The 21235-nt window shown below is 37.4% G+C and overlaps 1 protein-coding gene across 1 annotated transcript in view; it reads right to left on the minus strand.

Annotated features, from left to right (window-relative positions):
- The window catches only part of crybg2 (crystallin beta-gamma domain containing 2), a 65832-nt gene that overhangs the window by 35100 nt on the left and 9497 nt on the right, over positions 1-21235 (minus strand). Inside the window, exons 2-3 of the mRNA XM_049467785.1 lie at positions 18590-18674; positions 5914-10475 (exon numbers count right to left, since the gene is read on the minus strand). Coding sequence (XP_049323742.1) covers positions 5914-10475; positions 18590-18674 — 4647 coding nt within the window. The remainder of the gene's footprint in view (positions 1-5913; positions 10476-18589; positions 18675-21235) is intronic.

Consider the following 21235-nt stretch of genomic DNA (forward strand, 5'->3'; position numbering starts at 1 on the left):
AGGGCATCTTCACTCTGCTCGTATTCACCAGGGAGCAGAGCTGGTAAACTCATCGCTTTCGGTTAATGTAAATGTAAATGTGAGAATCTAACAGAATAGATTCTAATGTTGCAAAAAATAAATTTCTCAGTACCTGAAAAACTAATGAAGATTCAAGCTTAGAAGTTTGCAGACAGTGTAAAGTGTAGAACCTTAAAAGTATTCAATAAAGTGTTTAATCTTAAATGCCATTAATTATTTTAAAATATGCAATGTAAAATAAATAAGTGCATAAATATTTGCCACTTTAAACGAACTGATGTTTTAATATTGTACATTTACTTTATTTTGTTGTTACATAACCCTAAAAATTCCATATGGCTGTGACAAATCTAAGAAAGAAATCTTAGCTGAAGATCTACAGAAGCTCTGTTGCAACACTCTGTTCAGAACGGTCTGAGAAATACCGCACTCTCAGAATGTAAAAAAATGTGGTAAAAACACACTAATCAGACAATCTGCTCTAAAATAAGGACAACCAGTGACCTGACTTTGTCCTGCAAATCTTTATTTGTTAAACTAAGGATTTGCAGCCAGTGTTTAATGCCATTTGTCACAGCACAACCCATGAACTGGTGACAAGGCCATCATGGATGCATATAAAGCTTATGGATGCATTTTTATGGAGGTTTTATTTGCACTGCTAAATTATTATATACCTGCGTACTTGCACTGTCTGTATGGCTGATATCTGTCATCTTCTCTATCTATCTATCTATCTATCTATCTATCGATCTACTGCATATCTTATGCCTACACGAATAGAAATCAGTAAAATATTGAAACTACAGACAAAAAAACAGGGTAAAAAGCATTACTAGATTTATAGGACTGTCTTCATGCCATATATGTTCAGAGGTCTTGTGGAATCCATGCCTTGACAGTAACCTGTGCAATATCCATGCTGATGGGTTGACAGTATGTACACTGTATTTCCATTACTAAGCTCTAACACTGAGGCTTGTAATTATGCAGTTTCACCACTTCCTAACCGGGGTCTTTAAACCCCATGTGCAAAAAAAAAAAATGTCAGTCATTCTTTAGCATTGCGTGCATAGCAAAAAAAAAAAAAAAAAAAAAAAAAAAAAAAATCTTTCCATTCAAACTTACATTTCTACGCGTAAACACTAAACACACACAGAACAGCCACAGCACACAACCTGACAGGTTACATAAGAGGCTGGAATGAGGAGCGGCTTTCCAGAGTATCATACTTTACATTTTTAACATTTAGCTGTTCAACAAGAAGCTAAAAACATCATCACAGGAATAGGTGTCCAATCAGCTGTTAACTTGAACCATATACAGTTTAATATGGAGTGAATTAAGCCACTAAATGTTTATTATGCCTATTATGTCAAATATACATTGTCACTTACTGTCCACTCATCAATATATGCAGCTCTTGAAAGAAATAAGAGACCACCTAATGATGATGTTTTTCCTTGATTCTACTAAATTGAAAACCTCTGGAATATAATCAAGAGGAAGATGGATGATCACAAGCCATCAAACCACCAAACTGAACTGCTTGAATTTTTGCACCAGGAGTAAAGGCATACATTTATTCAAAAGCAGTGTGTAAGACTGGTGGAGGAGAACATGATGCCAAAATGCATGAAAACTGTGATTAAAAACCACCAGGGTTATTCCACCAAATATTGATTTCTGAACTCTTAAAACTTTATGAATATGAACTTGCTGCATTTATTTGGTTATTTCAGACATTTCTTATTTTCTGCAAATACATACTCTAAAAGACAATATTTGTATTTGGGAGAAATGTCAGTAGTTTATATAATAAAGCAACAATGTTTATTTTACTCAAACTTATACCTATAAATAGCAAAATCAGAAAAAAACTGATTCAGAAACTGAATATCAATATATCAAAATGTCAATATAATAATTTTGAAGTGTATTAGAAGGTTTGATTAAAACAATAAACATTAGGCTTGATCTTCCTCTCAATTTCAGTTACTTCATAACTCCAGATACAGTCAGTTGTCTATGTCTATGTACAAGAGCATAATGTCAGTGATAGACTCACTGGCACAATTCCAACAAGGTGTATCCTCCAGTATCGTCCAGTTATCTGTTATACTTTGAACTAGTGGTCCAATACTGGTCAATCCCAGGAATGCAGTGGTGCTCCTCCCATTCATATAAAAGATTAAACCCATTCATAAAGATAATCATGTGTATTATTGCTGGGTGAGGAACAAATCAGCCATAACATTAAAACCATAACATTAACACGCAACAATCAGCCATAACATTAAAACCACTGACAAGTAAATTGATCTTTATGGTATATTTGAAGTATGTCATATCGTATCATATGCAATAATATAGCAAAAAAAATGCTGAGATAATGAAAAAAATTCATATCATGATTTTTCAACTTTTTATTTTGTATTTGTTTTGCTTTTCACTGTATTTACTTTTAGTTTTTTTGCATGCACTTAATATGCTGCACTTTGTGGTAAATTTTTGTTGTTACATTACATTACATTTGGCAGACGCTTTTGTCCAAAGCGACTTACAATAGTCAAGTACAATGTAAAATAAGTTTAAAGGAAAAACATCTTTGGATAGGGATAAAAGGAGGACAAAGGGGAATAATAGGATAGAGGAGTGAAGGAGAGGAAGAAGGAAATGAGGTTAGAAGTAGTTAGAGTGTTAGAGGTGTTAGGAGAGTAAGTGCTCTTTGAAGAGCTCTGTCTTCAGGAGTTTATTAAAGATAGTGAGAGATTCTCCTGATCTGGTAGTGGAAGGTAGTTTGTTCCACCATTGGGGAACTCTGTATGAGAACAGTCTGGATTGCTTTGTGTGAATGTTTGTTTGGTAAAGCGAGGCGACGTTCATTGGAGGAGCGCAGCGGCCGGGAGGTAGCGTAAGCCTTCAGGAGCGAGTGCAGGTAGGAAGGAGCCTGTACTGTCATCACCTTGTAGGCGATTGTAAGAGCTTTGAATTTGATGCGAGCATCAACTGGTAGCCAATGGAGCTCAATGAGCAGCGGGGTGACATGTGCCCGTTTTGGCTGGTTGAAGACCAGACGTGCTGCTGCGTTCTGGATCATCTGGAGTGGTTTTACTACACAGGCCGGGAGGCCAGTTAGCAGGGCATTGCAGTAGTCGAGGCGTGAGATGACAACCGCTTGCACCAGGAGTTGGGTGGCCTGTTGCGTCAGGAACGGTCTAATTTTTCGGATGTTATAGAGCGCAAAGCGGCAGGACCGAGCAACTGAGGCCACATGGTGCGTGAAGGAGAGTTGGTCATCAACCAGAACACCCAGGTTCCTAGCAACCTTTGTCGGTGAGAGAGAGAGAGAGTCGATACTTATAGATTTATACATTTGTTACACTATTATTATTATTATTATTATTATTATATTATTAAATACTGTTGTTACAAAATACAAACATTTATAGATGTTTACTGAATATATGAAACTAATATGTATATTGAATAAAACTTTAACGTTTGTTTTGATGCATTAGCAAATTTTCTAAATTAATAAAAAACAATTAAGAGACCTTTTTTTTGCTATTTATAGGTTTATGTTGGAGTAGATGAACATTGTTGTTTTATTCTATAAACTACAGACAACATTTCTCCCAAATTCCAAATGAACATTTTAAACAATTGGAGCATTTATTTGCAGAAAATGAGAAATGGCTGAAATAACAAAAAAGATGCAGAGCTTTCAGACCTCAAATAATCAAAAAGGACAAGTTCATATTCATAAAGTTTTAAGAGTTCAGAAATCAATATTTGGTGGAATAATCCTGGTTTTTAATCACAGTTTTTTTATGCATCTTGGCATCATGTTCTCTTCCTCCACCAGTCTTACACACTGCTTTTGGATAACTTTATGCTGCTTTACTCCTGGTGTAAAAATTCAAGTAGTTCAGTTTGGTGGTTTGATGGCTTGTGATCATCCATCTTCCTCTTGATTATATTCCAGAGGTTTTCAATTTGGTAAAATCAAAGAAACTACAGCGCACCTTTAGAGGTATAATGGAGTGCTGTACCATCTCTGATGGATGTATCAAATATGCAGGGTTTCAACACCAGTTTGTCCAGATGCATGACTGCTGGACTGTGCTTACCCAGCTCAAGCTAAAAAAAAATGCTCATTAAAACCCCTGAAGGCCCTTTCTTAGCTACCTCTACTCACTCACCCACTTAGTGTGGATCAATCCAGCATTGTTAACACTGTGAATCCTTATTCAGCTCAGACTGAGAGAAATCTGACCTCAGGTCAGCCCCCCAGCCCCCCAACTCCATACTCTCAGACTCTCAGAGACTCTCAGACTGAACACAGGCTCTAATGGGAGCACACACGTCTCTGAAGGACTCTGAGGCTTGATCACAATGGGAGGAAAGAGAATCTGTGTAGAAATGTGAAATGGGAGGATCAGTAAGAGGAGAGAGAGAGAGAGAGAGAGAGAGAGAGAGAGAGAGAGTGATGAGAGAGGGAGAGGTATAGAAAAGGCCTGAGAGAGAAGAGAGGGATGTTATAGACTGAAACGTGAGCTGCTGAATGAAAGGCTTCATTCTCAGGCAATGTGATGCTGTGGAGGATTTGGGTCAAACAGCAGAAAAGCAAATTCTTTATCACTATCACATTTCTAAACATATCACTGCCGTCCAATGAAAAACAAGTATCTTCATTTTTGTCGATTTTTTAGTTTACTACATAATTTTTTGAAGAAACAAACTGTCTCTTACACTGTGCCAAAATTTATTGATGAATGGACCAATAGAAATTCTGCAAAATTACCTAAAATAAACTCTTTTTTATTGATTTCCATTAAAAGGTAAGAAGGTTTAATCTCCCTTTTGTAACGTTTCTGTTTTGGAGATACATGTAGTATATTTTTATTTCAGTCCGTATAATCCTAATAGACAGAAACACTGTCAATAATGTCCAAAGCTAGAGTTGGACAAAATTGTGATTTTTTTTTGTCACATTGACAATGTGCTCTTTTATAGACTTTTTTTGGACAAATTAAATAAAAAAATCACTGTGCTCTCCATTAAACATATGTATACTGATATCATATTTTAACATATTGCCCAGAACAGATGGCTGTGATAGCAAACCTCTAAAAAATGATTTTTAAATTATATAATGCACAATTACATGAGCATCAGCCAATTAAAACTGCTGTACTGTAATCATCTATATTGAATATTGACTATAAATAATGTGTTTTAAAATCATATCACCATTATTGCATGAAAATAATGTTTATAAAAATAATATCAACAATATACATATTGATATTAAATTATTGCCCAGACCTACATATACCGGACTCATTTAAGGCAGCTATACAATAGGATTGCAATAATAATAAATCTAGTCTATTTATGAGTGTATAGTCATAATGACAAAACAATATTTTTTATGGTTTCTCTGTATAAATGAAATGAAATAAGCATTCATCATTTCTAATCACGCTCAATATCAGTTTACTACCTTTTTACAAATTTGTGTTGTTTGTTTTCAATCTGATAGACACAGGCTGTACAGGGCTAGCATAGTAATATTAGCTGAGCTAACTTAACTTTAGCATTTGTGTCATTACCAAAAAACTAGTTGCAATTTCACTGTGTAATCTTTACACACATAACTTGAGTAGCCCTGCTAAGATACATTCATGATTATAATAGCACTGCTGAAGTAAATTAAAAAATGGAATAGCACTACTGAGGTAAATGTACTGTGCTTTACTGATATGTCTGCTGGCTTATTGAAAAGGTTAAGTTTCCAATAAATATTTCTAAACTGTAGATTTTTTCATTAAAAGCATTTAGTTCATTCTAAAATAATACAAATTAGTGAAAATAAAATGAACTTACTGGCCAGCTGGTGTGTAGATGTGGTCAGGGATGGCTCTGGTTCCTGTAGATTGACCACCGTCCTCTTCCTCACTGTTGTCAAGGCCGAATTCCCTGAGGTAAACAATGACTCCTGAGGGAGACGTTCCTATCTCAGTCAAAGTCCTGGAAGTTTCTACAGTGTTTGCGGATGCTGCCTCTGAAAAGAGGCTTAAAGGGCTTAACCCTCCTCTGGGCTGGTGCTGAGTCCCAGCAGCACTATATCTGTCTTGGTCTTCGTTCTCAGGTGGTACAGGTACAGGTGTGTCCTCGAGAGTATCCCTTATCGTCTTAGACTTAGGCGTAGACTGAAGGGTTTTCTCTGTTGTGTAAGAAGGTCTGAAGAGGCTGGACGTGTCCTGAACCTCCTCTCTTCTGTAGTCCGATTCCTTTCCTTCACCTGAGCTGACTTTAAGATCTTCTGGAGATGTTCTTGATGCTCTGCTAGTTTCTGTGAGTGTCACCTGCTCTTGTGTAGCAGCCCTATCCTCTTTCTCAGCATGGAGGCTAACGGCACTCCCCTTAGCCCCGCCCCCAGCTCTCCTGTGCTCCTGTAGTGTTATCGCGCCTCCAGACAGCATGGCCAGGGAGGGGCTGTACCCTGTCCCCAGGTCAGTGTGTGCTGCCAGGCTGCAGTCTGTCATTGACGCCTCCCCGTGTGGACTCCAGGGAGCGGCAGTCGTGCATTCCTCAAGCACACATTCTCGCAGAACTGGTGTGTCCGGTTTTGTAATAGCCAGATGCGAAAGTTGCTGGGCTGCTTCACTTTCCAGTATCTCACTTTCTCGGCCTGACTGGTCCTGAACTTCTCCGAATTGTTGTGCTTTCAAACTTGCCTCAGATTCATAGGGTACTTGTTTTACAATGGTCGATTCTTGTCCTTGGTTTCTTGAAAGATGTTCATCCTTCATCTTCTCTTTCTCTGAGGAGGTCAGCTGAACCTCATCCAAAGTGTTCACTGGGGTATCAATCCCAGTGTATTTCTTCTGAAATGATTTGGCAGTAACTGAATCAACTGATTTAGAGTCATTTGGAAGGGTCACACTCTTCCACACTTGTTTATCATGGTCTGTAAACTCATCCAAATTCTTCACTGGATTTTCAAACCCACTGTATTTCTTCTGAACTGATTTAACAGTAACTGAATCAACTGATTCAGAATCATTTGCAAGTGTCACACTCTTCCAGGCAGGTTCAGTACGGTCCGCAAACCCATCCTGTCCTTGAGACAATATTTGCTCTTCAGCATGGCTTTCACCTGCTTTATTTGTCCTCATATTGTTTAGAGTGGCCATATTTACTTCCTGTCGTTCAGTTAGACCACTGGTAGGATGGTGATGGACGTCTGGATGTGTGGGCAGGAGATCTGTGGCAGTAGGGACATTGTCAAGGGACGATGTGTTGGGAGTACCTTTGTCGTTGTTAAACGTTTTAGATGGAAGCCCAGTGCAGACCTTTGTTGGTTCTGGTGGAACTTGTTCAGCAAGGTCAGTTATCTTCCTGGAATGGTGGTCAAGTCTGGCCATGTCGGTGTACATAATGGTGGACGGCAGATTTGTCTTAGTGTTGTATGACAACCCTGAATCAAAGGCCTTGATGGTTTCTCCTGTGGTTGAGGACATGCTTGACTTATCTTGAATATGGGAAGCTGGTTTAACAGCAGTAAGGTCAGTCTTGTCTGAGATGGTGAGATCAGTAGAATGGGATTCTGTACTGGACATATTTGTCTGTTTAGTGGTGTATGAGGACCCTGAGTCAAAGGTCGTGATGGTGTCTCCTTTTGTTATGGAAATATTTGACTTATCCTTGAGTTGGGCAGGTTCAAAGTCATGGCAAACAGGTTTAACCACAGTAAGGATGGGCTGGTTTGAGTCTGTGACATCAGTAGAGTTGGATTCGGTGTTAATCCTGGAAGAATCCACTGGAGAAACTTCTTCTGAGTTATGACGCTCGATAGAGAAGCTGGAAAGCTTAGTGTTTGATGAGATTACTTCTGGAAGGACTGGAATATCCAGAGATTTGGGGATAAAATTAGATTCATCTTTCAGAACTGAGTCACTAGAGGTTGACGAGGCCAAGCCATGGCTGGGATTGTGATCTGAGCTTTCATGCATCATGGTGGATGAAAGATTTGTCTGAGCGGTGTAGGAGGACCCTGAGTCAAAGGTCTTAATGGGGTCTACTGTTGTTGAGGAGATAGTTGACTTAAGGTTTGTGTCTTGAAGTTGGGCCGGTTCAAAACCATGGGAAAGTGGTTTAACAGTAGTAGAGTCTGGCTTGTCTGAGATGGTGAGATCAGTAGAATAGGATCCTGTGCTGAGCAGATTTGTCTGTTTAGTGGTGTATGAGGACCCTGAGTCAAAGGTCTTGATGGTGTCTCCCTTAGTTATGGAGATATTTGAATTATCCTTGAGTTGAATTGAGTCACTAGAGCTTGACAAAACTTGGCCATGGCTGGGATTGTGATCTGAGCTTTCATGCATCATGGTGGATGACAGATTTGTCTGAGAGGTGTAGGAGGACCCTGAGTCAAAGGTCTTAATGGGGTCTACTGCTGTTGATGAGATATTTGATTTAAAGTTGGAGTCTTGGAGTTGGCCAGTTTCAAAGTCATGGGAAACTTGTTCAATAGCAGCCAGAATGGGCTGGTTTGAGTTAGTTACATCAGTAGAACAGGATTCTGTGCTGGTTTCATTTGTCTTAGTGGTGTATGAGGACCCTGAGTCAAAGGTATTGATGGTGTCTCCTTTTGTTATGGAAATATTTGAATTATCCTTGAGTTGGGCAGGTTCAAAGCCATGGGAAACTTGTTCAGTAGCAGCAAGAATGGGCTGGTTTGAGTTAGGGACATCAGTGGAGTTGTATTCTGTGCTGGTCTTGGAAGTTTCCACTACAGAAACATCCATTGAGTTATTACGATCAATGGACAAGCTGGAAAGTTCTATGTTTGATGAGATTACTTCTGGAAGGACTGGAATGTCCAGAGATTTGGGGATTAAATCAGATTCCTCTCTCAGAACTGAGTCACCAGAGGATGATGATGCCCAGTCATGGCTGGGATTGTGATCTGAGCTTCCATACGTCATGGTGGATGACATATTTGTCTTAGTGGTATATGGAGATCCTGAGTCAGATGTGTTGATAGTATTTCCTGTCTTTGAGGAGATGTTTGGCTTATTTTCGAGTTGGACAGGTTCAAAGTCATGGGAAACTTGTTCGACAGCAGCACAAATGGACTGGTTTGAATCAGCTACATCAGTAGATGTGGATTCTGTTCTGTTCTTGGAAGTATCCACTGCAGAAACTTTGTCAGAGATATGATGATCGAGAGAGAAGCTGTAAAGTTCTGTAGTTGATGAGATGACTTTTGGAGAGACTGAAAGGTTCTGAGATTTGGGAAAAGAGTCAGATTCATTTTTCACAATTGAGTCACCAAAGGCTTCACCAATGGAATGCAAGGCCTGACCGGGACCAGCATCTAGACTGGGATCTGAGCTCTGTTGCTTGGTGTTTGAAGACAATTCAGGTGTAGGAACCTGAATGGCACTATCACTATTGTTGGTTGACATTTCTGTAGGTCCAATTTTGGAAGGGTAGTCAATTTGTCCAACAATCATCTTATCTGTAGTGACCTGACTAGAGATTTGTTTGGTGGAAGGGCTCGTGGCTGGTCTGAAGGTGGAGTTCTGTGGTAAAACTGAAGTAGAGACTGTGGCGTATGGGTTATTTGACTCCGTGTGACCTTGTGATGAGTCAGCTTCCTCTATTCCTGAAATTTTAGAGCCGGAATCAGGGATCATGATGCTGGTATTGGCTTGGTGTCCATTTATGAGGGAGCTGGTAGATGGTTCAATGACTGATGCTGCACTTGCAGGCACTGCAGAAGAATTGTCCAATGGACTCATAGGAAAGCTCATGGTTCCGAGAACTGCTTGGACCATGTCATCATTATCTGTGGTGAAATCTCTTGTAGAAATATTGGATTCTTGGCTTTCATGAGTGGCAAACTTTGTGGTGGTCGTTATTTCTGCATTTGTTTCAGGATAAAGATTGAAAGAGGTTCCAACTGAGTCATCAAGAGATTGACCAATGGTAGTGTTGTCCGTTTGTGCATGAAAAAATGCCATTGCATCCATATCAGGACTTTCTGGAGGAGTGTGGTAACCATCACTGTCTGAATCAATGTAAGAAATGAAGGTGCCATCCAAGGTAACTGGTGTAAAAGGAGCTGAGGCTGGGCTAGGACCTTCTGGAACTCCTTCAGACTCTATCAGCTGGTCAATGAAGACAAAAGAGGGCAGGTTATGAGTGGATGCAGGTTTAACCACCTCACTTTGTGCTTCTTGGCTGAAAACATTCTCCTCCAGGTCTTCCTCCTCTTCATTTTGCTGCTCTCTGGTTTGGTCATTGACATCTGGCTCAGTATCGATGCTAGCAACACTCTGGGCAAGTGCTATTTTCTTCTTTTTCTTCCTCCAGCCCAGAGAGAATGAAGTGAAGCCTTTGCGTTTGTGGAGGTCAGTCTCAGACTTACTGAGGAGCCCCTTTTGGAAAGAAGAAAATGATGGAATATTAGTAAAAAGAAAGACAAACAAATATTAGCACAACACAAGCATTAAACACCATTCAACACACCCAATTCAAATGGCTGGCTAATTATCAGGTTAATATACACTATAGACAATTTTATGGAGATGCAGATTTCATTTTCCAGCAGGACTGCCTAAAGTACCAATTGATCTTATATAATATTAACATTTTCTGAGACACTGTTTTTTGGGTTTTCATTGGCTGTACGCCATACTTTTCAACATAAATTACTGTAATAAAGTAACTTTTCAATGATATTCTATTTTTTTGAGATGCACCCGTACTGTTATTGTACAGTCGAAACCTGTCCTGTATAATTATGTAAATTTGTATCACTATAATGCCTCATAGATTTGCATGCGTCCTCGCCTGCTTTCTGAAACTATTAGAGGAACGCTGAACTTTTTAAATTCCTCTGAAGGGTGTTGAGTTTCCTGGTTGGGGTGATAATAGAACCTTGATCCACCCGTCTTACACAGAACTGATCCGACCAGACTCATCAGACTCTCCAACACTCTGGATTTATAATAAGCCAGCGAGTCTTTTACAGTGCTCAGACTGTAATTTTTAAACCGAAAGCTCCGCCATGTTATTAAAATGAGTCTCAAACAAATGCGGACTATTTTTATATTCCAAAAGGGTTTGTCATAAGCAGCTGAGACTCAGAACCAAATAAACTGCAATATACTGTTTATAAAAATATATAGTCCAAAATAAAGTATCTATTGCAAACTGTAGTCAAATAGCTGGATATTTTAAAACATACAGCAAATTTGTTTACACATTTAATACAATCACAGGCTTCAGCTGACTGACCCAATTTTCTGATAATGCTAAGTTTTAAACAATAAGAACTCTATTTAAGCGAATATTATAGAGCATTGGCCAATTGTGGGATCACGCGGCTGGATTTAGGGCGTGTTGGTGTGTCTTTGCTCTCATTAGGGCACAAAAAATAAGCCTTGTGCAGCTTGAAACGCAAAGCAAAAGACTTGTACTAATTGTCTTAATTAATCATGTGTGTGTGTTGGGCATAGCGTGAAATAAATCAATCAGTGTGTCACTTGTCATTATCTTTAAGAGCCAGATGAGCTCTGACTTTGGCACGTTCCTATCTTAACAGTGCAGCGCACTTTAAGGGAAGCTCATTTAAGGGAACAGCAATGTTATTTTATTCTTTATTCTGTATATTGTTGAGTTAAAAGTCAGATTTGCACTCTGCAGTGCATCCGTATGTTTGTGTGTGTGTGTGTGTTTAATCTATAGGAATGACTGTTGTCTAGGTTAGTTTATACCCACTATAAAAACTTATTTTTTTAATTGATTGACACCACAATAGCTGATTATTAGTGATCCCTGACGCTGCTACCTGTCATTAGCAGTGGCTCATTCTGTAAGATCTGCCTGTGGCTGTTAACAAGAGCGCAGTTTCAGAACGTCAAAATCCTCCTGTTAAATCCTCCTGAACGATAACAAAGGCACATGGAATGGCATAAAAACACAAACACGGGCTTTCTGTCTTTCTTTCCATCAGATTTCAAACTGTCAAACCGTCAAATTCCTTCAAGTGATGAAATGAAGAGTGAAGAACAACAACAGATACAGTGTGCAGTACGACAACTACACACCCAGAAATGACTGCATTTTTACAGATAGGCAAATAAATATGTGCAAAGTGTCACAATCTTGATGACATGATTTGGGCTGTGCATTAGGTTTAATTCAAGGAATCATATGCTATTCTACATATTTTTTTCTACATCCTCATTTTAGGGGCATAAAAATAATTAGAAGAAATTAGAAAAAGAAGAAATTATCCCAAAAGCTATTTTACAGGCCTCATGGGCTATTCCCGTGTTAATCCATCATCAGTTAAGCAGGTAAAAGAGAAGAAAAACTCATCACAACATCCTCCAGGAAAGAGGTGTATCAGTATCTCAGTCTACTATAAAGAGAGAATTTTCAGAAGAGCAAATGCCACAAGCTGCAGATCATCATAAAAAGGCCAGATTAGACAAAAAAAATCAAAAGAAGCCAGTCCAGTTGTGGAACAGCGTTCTTTGGACGGGTGAAACTACAAATCTCACCACATCCTCCGTAAAACATGGTGGTGGTGGCATGGGCATGCATGGTTTCAGTAGCACCATGGTCACTAGTGTTTATTGAATGAGCTGCATGGAATAGATTATTGCAGAACACCATTAGGAACCTCTACAACCTGTCTCAACTACATGCTGAGACATCTGCCATGCATTATACATTAATTCTATAATTTTCTTTATGTAGCTCAATAAATAAAGCCTATATTAATCTAAATTTTATACAGTTTATTGTTCTTAATCTTTACCCTACTTTTGAAATCAATTTCAAGCACGCACATGTGCGCAAATATCTAATGAATGAGCTAAGTTGCACCAATTGCTAATGCAGATATGCAAATTCTGCATTATGAGTGAACTGGAACTGTAAAGTGGCACAGGCATGCCATTAACAGTTTACCAGATGTACACCAACACTGAAGGCATTATTAGCCTTTAGGAAAAGCAATTACACTAGAAAACAGCTGTTTCTCAGGAACACCCCACCCACAGCTCGTAAATGTGTCACACTGAGGGTAAAATGCAGCTCTAACCACGCTGAAATAAAATGTCGCGTGACATTTTAGTGAACAGTCAGTTATTGTAAGCTGATGTGTTGCTAAGATCTTGGTCAAACCACAGAACCCCTTCATGGGTCTTGTAAATATTCTACTGGCTGATAGCTTACCCATTCAAATCCTTAAATTCAGGTGTTCCAATCACTTTAATCACCAAATAAAACCAAGCCTTTAGGCATGAAGACTTCTTCAACAAACATAAGTGAAAGAATGGGTCTCTCTCAGGAGCTCAATGAACTCCAGCACTGTGGTACAGTGATTTCTGAACTCTTAAAACTTTATGAATGTGAACTTGTTTTCTTTGCATTATTTGAGGTCTTAAAGCATCTTTTTTTTTATATATTTTAGCCATTTCTCATTTTCTGCAGATAAATGCTCTAAATTACAATAATTTTAATTTGAAATTTAGAAGAAATCTATAGTTGTCTGTAGTTAATAAAATAAAACAACAATGTTCATTTTACTCAAACATATACCTGTAAATAGCAAAATCAGAGAAACTGATTCAGAAACTGAAGTGGTTTCTTATTTTTTCCAGAGCTGTATATTTTTTAAGATGATTCTTAAAAACTGAACAACACAAAGTACAAATAAATTTTATATCCAGATGGCCTTAAAATGCAAAAATGGTTCTATATGATACTGGCTTCTCTAAAATAGGCTTCTCTAACTCTAATTTCAATAATTAGACTCTCAATAATGACCCCACTTGCTGCTATATAAGGTCATTTACTACTAAATAATAAATACACAACGTTTATTATCATAGAAAAGAACCACATAACAAGCAATTAAAAGTTGTCATGATTCTCTATTGGCCTTTAGATCTACTGCTATTCGCTGCTGGCTGATTTAATGCACACATACACTATATACTGTATATACTACAGCATATGAATGGATGAATGAATCATACATGTAGAAACATGCATGCTTTCCTGTTGATTTTAGACGACCTTTTCAGTCAGTTTTCAGAAGTTTTTTCTTTAGTTTTTCAGAATAGCAGAACAGCCTGGAGTTCAGAGCTACAAAAGCTCCACAGTGAAGCTGTGAACAAACAACTCTCACAACAAACCTTCATCTGTCAGCACCTGTAATTACACTGCTGCGAGGGAGGCATGGCCACAACCCACTCAACATGTGACACACACACACACGAAAACACACACAGAAACACAGAAGCACCCACTGTGGAACTTCAATTACGTAAAATATCCGGAATACTGAATACTGGCTGCCATTCACTCTGTGTTACTTCACTGAACTGAACACATCACACACATACATATATATATTTCCGTATTTTTGGCACAATAAAACACACCGAAAATCCTTTAATTTTCCCAAAAATCGTCAGTGTGTCTTATAATCCAGAATTTTGAAGTACAGCGTTATACAGTTAAGTTAAGTTTCAGTTAAGTTCTCCTGGACCGAGGCTGGAGCAATATTAGCATTAGCCGCTAACCATGCTAAACACTAGCTTTTTTTTTGCTGTCCAGATGTGAGTAACGTTACTATCATCCTGTAGCCTGCTGCTTACCCCGGCTAGCACTGCTGGAGAAGTATTAGCATTACCAGCTAACTGTGCTAGCTGCTAGTGGCTAGCCGCTAATGCTAATGCTACAATCTTAATGCTCGAGCTTACAGTAAATAAACAAAAGCGCTTTACTCACCCAAATTGGAAGTTTTCAGGAGAGATTAACATCCAGTGTTTGTTTGACTTTGAAATATTGAAAATTAGTTTTTTTTTAGGATTTTCAGGGTTTTTTACTTAGCTTAGCTTAGCATTACTAAGTTAACTAGCCGCTAACTGCGCCATTCAGAGGTGAGTATTAATGACCTGTAGCCTGCTGCTAACCCTGGCTTGCACTGCTGGTGCTGGAGCAGCATTAGCAATAGCTGCTAACCCTGCTAAGTGCTAGCAGTTAGCCAGTAATGCTAATGCTCCGATCTTAATGAAATTTATAAATCTAAGCTTACTGTAAATAAACGAAAGTGCTTTACTCACCCAAATAAACAGTTTTCAGTAGAGAAATCTGTGTAGATTAACAACAGTTTTGGTTACTTAACTTAGCTTAGCTTTGTTCTTCAGCTTGGCTCACAGGATATAACATACTTAGTTAAAAATGAGAATTTCTTGTTATGTTTTACTGTATGTAGGTTTATTTGCATTTGTTCAAATCGTATGTGGTGCTTTTTTTCAGGCGAAAACACATATTGCTGAGATAAATGGATTAGTGTAATTTGCTTCGGTGCCTAAAACTTTAGCACAGTACTGTATTTAGACAATATATAATTATAATTAGTTCACAGAGTGGAACACAGTGTGCTGTTATGTTGCTATGCTAGTTTTCAGTCATTATAACCACACAATGATCACTGTGTTCTGTTCTCTGCTTTAGATTAGTTTAATTTCATGACTTAACCTACTGAGCTTGGGTGGGTTTCTCTAAAGCTTTGTAATGCTAGGAACTTTGTTAACTCTAATACTTAAAATTGATCGTTAATTAAAGAGTATTTCCCAAACTCTTACGTAACTAAAATACTATGTGAACTTGCTCGCAAATTAAAGAGTAACCTGACCCAGTCTTTATTTCTTAAAGTACTTTTTTTAAGTGGTTCTGCTTGCAGTTCAGCACCTTAAACACCAGATTTTGAGGAAGAAAATTCTCATTATTTCCCTGGTTGATTATATTATATTGGATTTTAAACTGCATATTTTAGCGTGGCCTTTCATAGTGGCCAGCCCAAGGTACACCTGTGTCCAATCAGCATCTTGATTTGCCACACCTGTGACTGATGGATGATTTTTTTTTTTATCTCAGTAAAGCAGAAGTGCTTACTAACACAGATTTACACCTAACTGTGAAAAAATTGGAGAGAAAAGGGCTTTTTTTGTGTACATAGGAAAAGTCTTAGATCTTTACCTGGTTTACACAGTTTAAGTAAATCACCATATTAATATGTATTTATATTTTTTACTTAATTCATATTGATATTATTTCACTTTGTATTTCACTTTTACCTCTACTGTTGTAATTATTTTTCTTTTTTGTTTGGCAATGTTGATTTGCTACTACCAGCATTGAAGTTTCCTCTAGGATCAATAAAGTTTCTACCTGTCTCTCTGTCTGTCTGTCTGTCTGCTTTGAGCTGAAAAGGATTTCACTGCAGTCATAATCTCAATCACTGGCGCCCTCTACAGGCTCTTGCAGAAGTCCCTTAAAGGCTCGAGCAAGTGGTCACAGGTTTTACAGTTATTAGTTTTATTTTATAATGTCATTTTTATATAATATTGTTAATTTAACATTTTAATTATTAATTAATTGATATACATTAATTATATAATAATTCATTCATGACCTTAATTTAACACTTCTAAACTAGAGGCAACAAAGTTAGGGCCTCTTTTTGTTTTACTAATCCCTAAACACTTTAATCATTTTTATTTTACTGTTATAGATGGTTTGTAAAAAATAAAAAAAGGAAAAAGCTCAAAAATCAAATACAAATTTAAAACACTGGCTCCCAAAGCATTTATTTTTTGTGCATTAGAAACAGAAAACGGCATTCTTATATTCTTATTTCCATCACTGAAACATGATTCAGATCTGAAAGGGCTGAACTGGTTAACATGTTAAAATAAAACAAAATACCTATTAAAACTAATAAAAAATAAATAAAAAATAGTTCCAATCAATGGATTTCAAAGTAGTGTGGCCAGTGTTGCTTGGTCCTTTTCTGTCATACAATAAAAACATCAGCATTTGCTTTATTTAAAGTGATTTGCTGCTGCTGTAACTCTAAATGTAACCCTGGATGCTCACAAGTTCAGAATAAGTACAGAAGGATGATATCTTGTTTTTATAACCTTCATGGTACTGGAGAGCACAGACATGGCAAGTCTAAACAAACACTCCTGTAATGATAAGGAAAAGAGTTCTGCCTCTGGTGATTCTGTACAGCTGTTATATAAGTGCAGTTTAAGCTTCATTAAACTTCATCTTGACATTCAATTATACGGTACACTCAAAACAAACCCCACCAAAACAAAACTGCCTGTAAACAGCATGAGAAACCAAACAAGGATTACTTTCTGCAGATTTCCCAATCCTGTATTTTGAACTACATTGATGCCCTAATATTAACAAAACTAGCTGGGAAAAAATGTGTCCATTTAAAAATTATGAGTTTCTTTGATTTTCCCAAATTGAAAACCTCTGCAATATAATAAAGAGGAAGATGGATGATCACAAGCCGCCAAACCACCAAACTGAACTGCTTGAATTTTTGCATCAGGAGTAAAGGCATAAAATTATCCAAAAGCAGTGTGTACGACTGGTGGAGGTCTGATTTTGGTTTTGCTATTGTATATGTTTGAGTAAAATGAACATTGTTGTTTTATTCTATAAACTACAGACAACATTTCTCCCAAATTCCAAATATAAATATTATCATTTAGAGCATTTATTTGCAGAAAATGAGAAATGTGGACTGATCTTAACCAATTGGCAAAAAAGATGTTTAAAAGATCATTTGATAAATGTATTGTAATTGTTCGTATTGTATATATACACATTCCCTGTTTTGTTTTTGTGTTATACTGATGTTTTTTTTTTTAAATAATTTTATAATATAATATAATATATAATTATGTTTGTTATAAGTTTTATATATGCCATTTAATTTTGTGGGGTGGGTTTTTTTCTCAAAAAAATAAAATGTAAATTCAATTCAAATATATTATTCAATGCTTATGAATGTGTAATGAAGCCCCTATGCATGTAGCCTTCAAATTAAGTGTTACGTATTAAACAGGCAAATTATGTAAGCTCTTCTGTTAAAAAAATACTGTAACTGAACATTAAGTTTTTAGTTTAACTTTTAGTAGCTTACTTTTACTCTTACTGTTAAAATAGAATTGTTGTTATTTTCAGTTAATTTTTATTTTTAGCTAATCATAAATGAACAGGTTATGTGGCGTGAGCAAAAACTGCAAAAAATATAAAAAAGCCTGGAGGAAAAGCATGTTATACATTAAAATAATTCCACACTGCAGACTATAGACAGTTGTTATCTTCTGAGAATGCCACGACTCCCCCTAACTGTTCTTTAAACATGGTTCTGGTGACTCTTGACCTGTAAATATATGACTTTCCATCCTCACAACACACCTAATTCAGCCAATCAGCTCATTAATAGTGTCGTGACTCCTGCAGGCAGGGAGTAATTTACATTAATGTCACCTAGAGGGCAGCAGAGGACACAATTGATCTGGGATCTATATCTCTCATCTCTCAACTTTCATTGTTTATTTTATTATTGCGACTATAAATCCAAACCTCTGAGAGCAGACACAGGAGATACCAGCTGTATATCCCCTTAGGCATGAGAGCTCAAAGTACCACTGACCTTTGACCTTGGGGCAGTAGCGTAAATAGATGTCCTCTGGTCAGAATCAGGCCAGTCCTCTACACTGGGATCAGGAGATTCAGTTCTGTGGAAGACAACACTGCCTTAATCAATAGAAGAAATACTCTAGACAATGTGATCAAACATACCTGATATTATTATTCTGCCCCCCAGCATACACATAATCAGCATTCTGATCAATACATTACTAGTGTCTCTTGTCTCATGCATGTGCATATCTCTGACTCTTTTTCATTGTTATAATATTTATCATTTTATTTAGTTGTACTTTAGTCAGCTATGGCTTTTTTTTTTTGCTGTAACACAATTTCACATCTATGTATGTCCTGTATATATGCAATATTGTCTACTATATACTACATTTGTTTGAGAAAGAATTACATAATTAATATAATTTCCGCCGAAACACCACAGATTAAACAGTATTGAGAGCACAGCCAACACAGAGTTACTGTAGCAGCTCAGAAAATGCTGCTTGTTCTTACAGCCTACAACATAGAGGTTAAGGGGGAATGACTACACAATGATGGTGAATGTCAGAAAATGGGGGATACACCCAGTAAACAAATAGATTGTGACACAAGCCAATGGAAAAGAAGCTGCCAATGGCAAAAGACTAAACTCAGTCTTTATAAGGTGGTTCAACTCAAAGATCTCAGTTTGAATGTATACATGCCCACAAATATTCAGTTAACTCAAAATAGTTGAGTAATGTTTGGAAATACCTAATTTTTACATAAAACAGACTTAATTAACTTAAGTTCAGACAAATAGTGAGTTTACTGTGTGGTTGAGAGTCTGGAAGTCAGAAATATAAATCACATGACATAAACATGTCATTAACTAGGAGTTGCACTGACCAATCGGCTGGTCTCATTAACTGGATGAGCCTTGAATCACCCATGACCAGTCACTGGATCACTGGTTGACCTTCTTTAAAGCAACACATCACTTTCAAGTACTGACTATTCACTCACTGCCTGATATTTTTCTTCTCCACCACTTAAAATATGTCACTGAAACCAGATCCACAATGTTCTTCATTTTACTTGTTGGTTTAAATGTTGTTACCTCTAAACTCCACATGTGACGGTGCAAATTGCTGAGTCTTTAAGTTAACATGACTGGAATGTGGATCGGCTCTGGGCGTGCACAGTCAGGCAGGCCACAGATCACCCAAAGGGAGTGTGGAAAATGCAAAATACCCCTCCGAAACCCCTGGAGGGTCTACACCCCAGCCAACAAGCTGCTGTGGAGCTCACATCAGTGGAACGTGGGCTAGGAATGATCCAGGTTAGAGCCTAGATCGGGAAAAAAATCCAAAACCTGTGATTATGAGCCCCAGCCTGATTTAAACCCAACATTATTTAGTAAGTAGAGCGTTAAAACTGAGCTTTTATAGTACATTTTCCGGTTGTTTGAATGAGCAAAATCTGTTTAGAATGATGTTATTTAACATTGCAACACTGAAGAAGCATAGACCTTTGTTACTTTGCTATATTGTGATTCTCGCGCCATAGCTTTATATAAAATCTATATAGCATTAAAAAAAAAACAGACGCCTAAGTCACAGACTATATATTTTTGGCCCTGACCCAACCCTGTGTTTAGTCCAGTTTAGAGCTTGATATCATAGCATGGGATTATAAACAGATTTTTGAATCATTGATTCGAATTTGCACTCGATTCGAGAACCAACTCACACAATGAGTTGACTCTACACTTTTAATTTATTGTGTACGTTCCACAAACATCCAAACATCACACAGATCACAAAAAAAGTTGATCAACTTTTCATTTTTTTCTTATATTATTAATGAAAAAAACATTTTTAGTTCCAGGTTCAATCTTTTATTATTTTCTTAATTTGTAATGTTTTAGGTTTTTGCCATGGTATTATTTTAATATCAGCTTTGAGATATTTAGGCAGGTATCATATTGAAAAATGTGGTCTCATGACAACACTATTTGTTACAGTGTGTTTCTGTAAATTTAGTAAATAAAACTGTTATCTAAGAAAGGAACCAACTCATTTTCATTTTAAACGTTTTAAAATATATTAAATCCGATTAAATCTGATTAAATCCGAATAAATCCAGTTAATCGAAGTGTTTTCAGTAGAATACATGATTACTAAAATATTCTATATCTGATATATTCGAGCCCTAATCATTAATAATATAGAAAAGTAAAAAAATCTCACTGTGATAGTAAAAAAAAAAGGTTCTAAGCTCTAATACAGCCAATCCAGTACAGAACACCATGATATGTCAGTCATGTGCCACAGGTATGATGCCCATCTTCGATCCAGGCCACTCTTTCAGCAGCCGAGCAAAACAAACAGGTGACAAGTGCTGCAGCAATGTGGACAGGTATGCTCTTCCTCAGCGTCAGCATGAGAGACGCTCACCTCAGCGGCACAATGACCTGCTTTGTGTGGCTTTACATCAGTAACTTATGAATTGAATAGTGAATTATGAGCAAACACGCTTATAATTCATAACCTGGGCCAGCCTGAATTCAGCAGGTAGAGAGCTGTGTGTTAAACCGGTGGATCCTCTTTCATCTTAACCACAGCAGAGGCAGAGACAGCAGACGCTCCTCACTCTCACTTGTAGGAAAGTG

The sequence above is a fragment of the Astyanax mexicanus genome, chromosome 19 (assembly GCF_023375975.1).
Source record: "Astyanax mexicanus isolate ESR-SI-001 chromosome 19, AstMex3_surface, whole genome shotgun sequence".
Lineage (NCBI taxonomy): Eukaryota > Metazoa > Chordata > Actinopteri > Characiformes > Acestrorhamphidae > Astyanax > Astyanax mexicanus.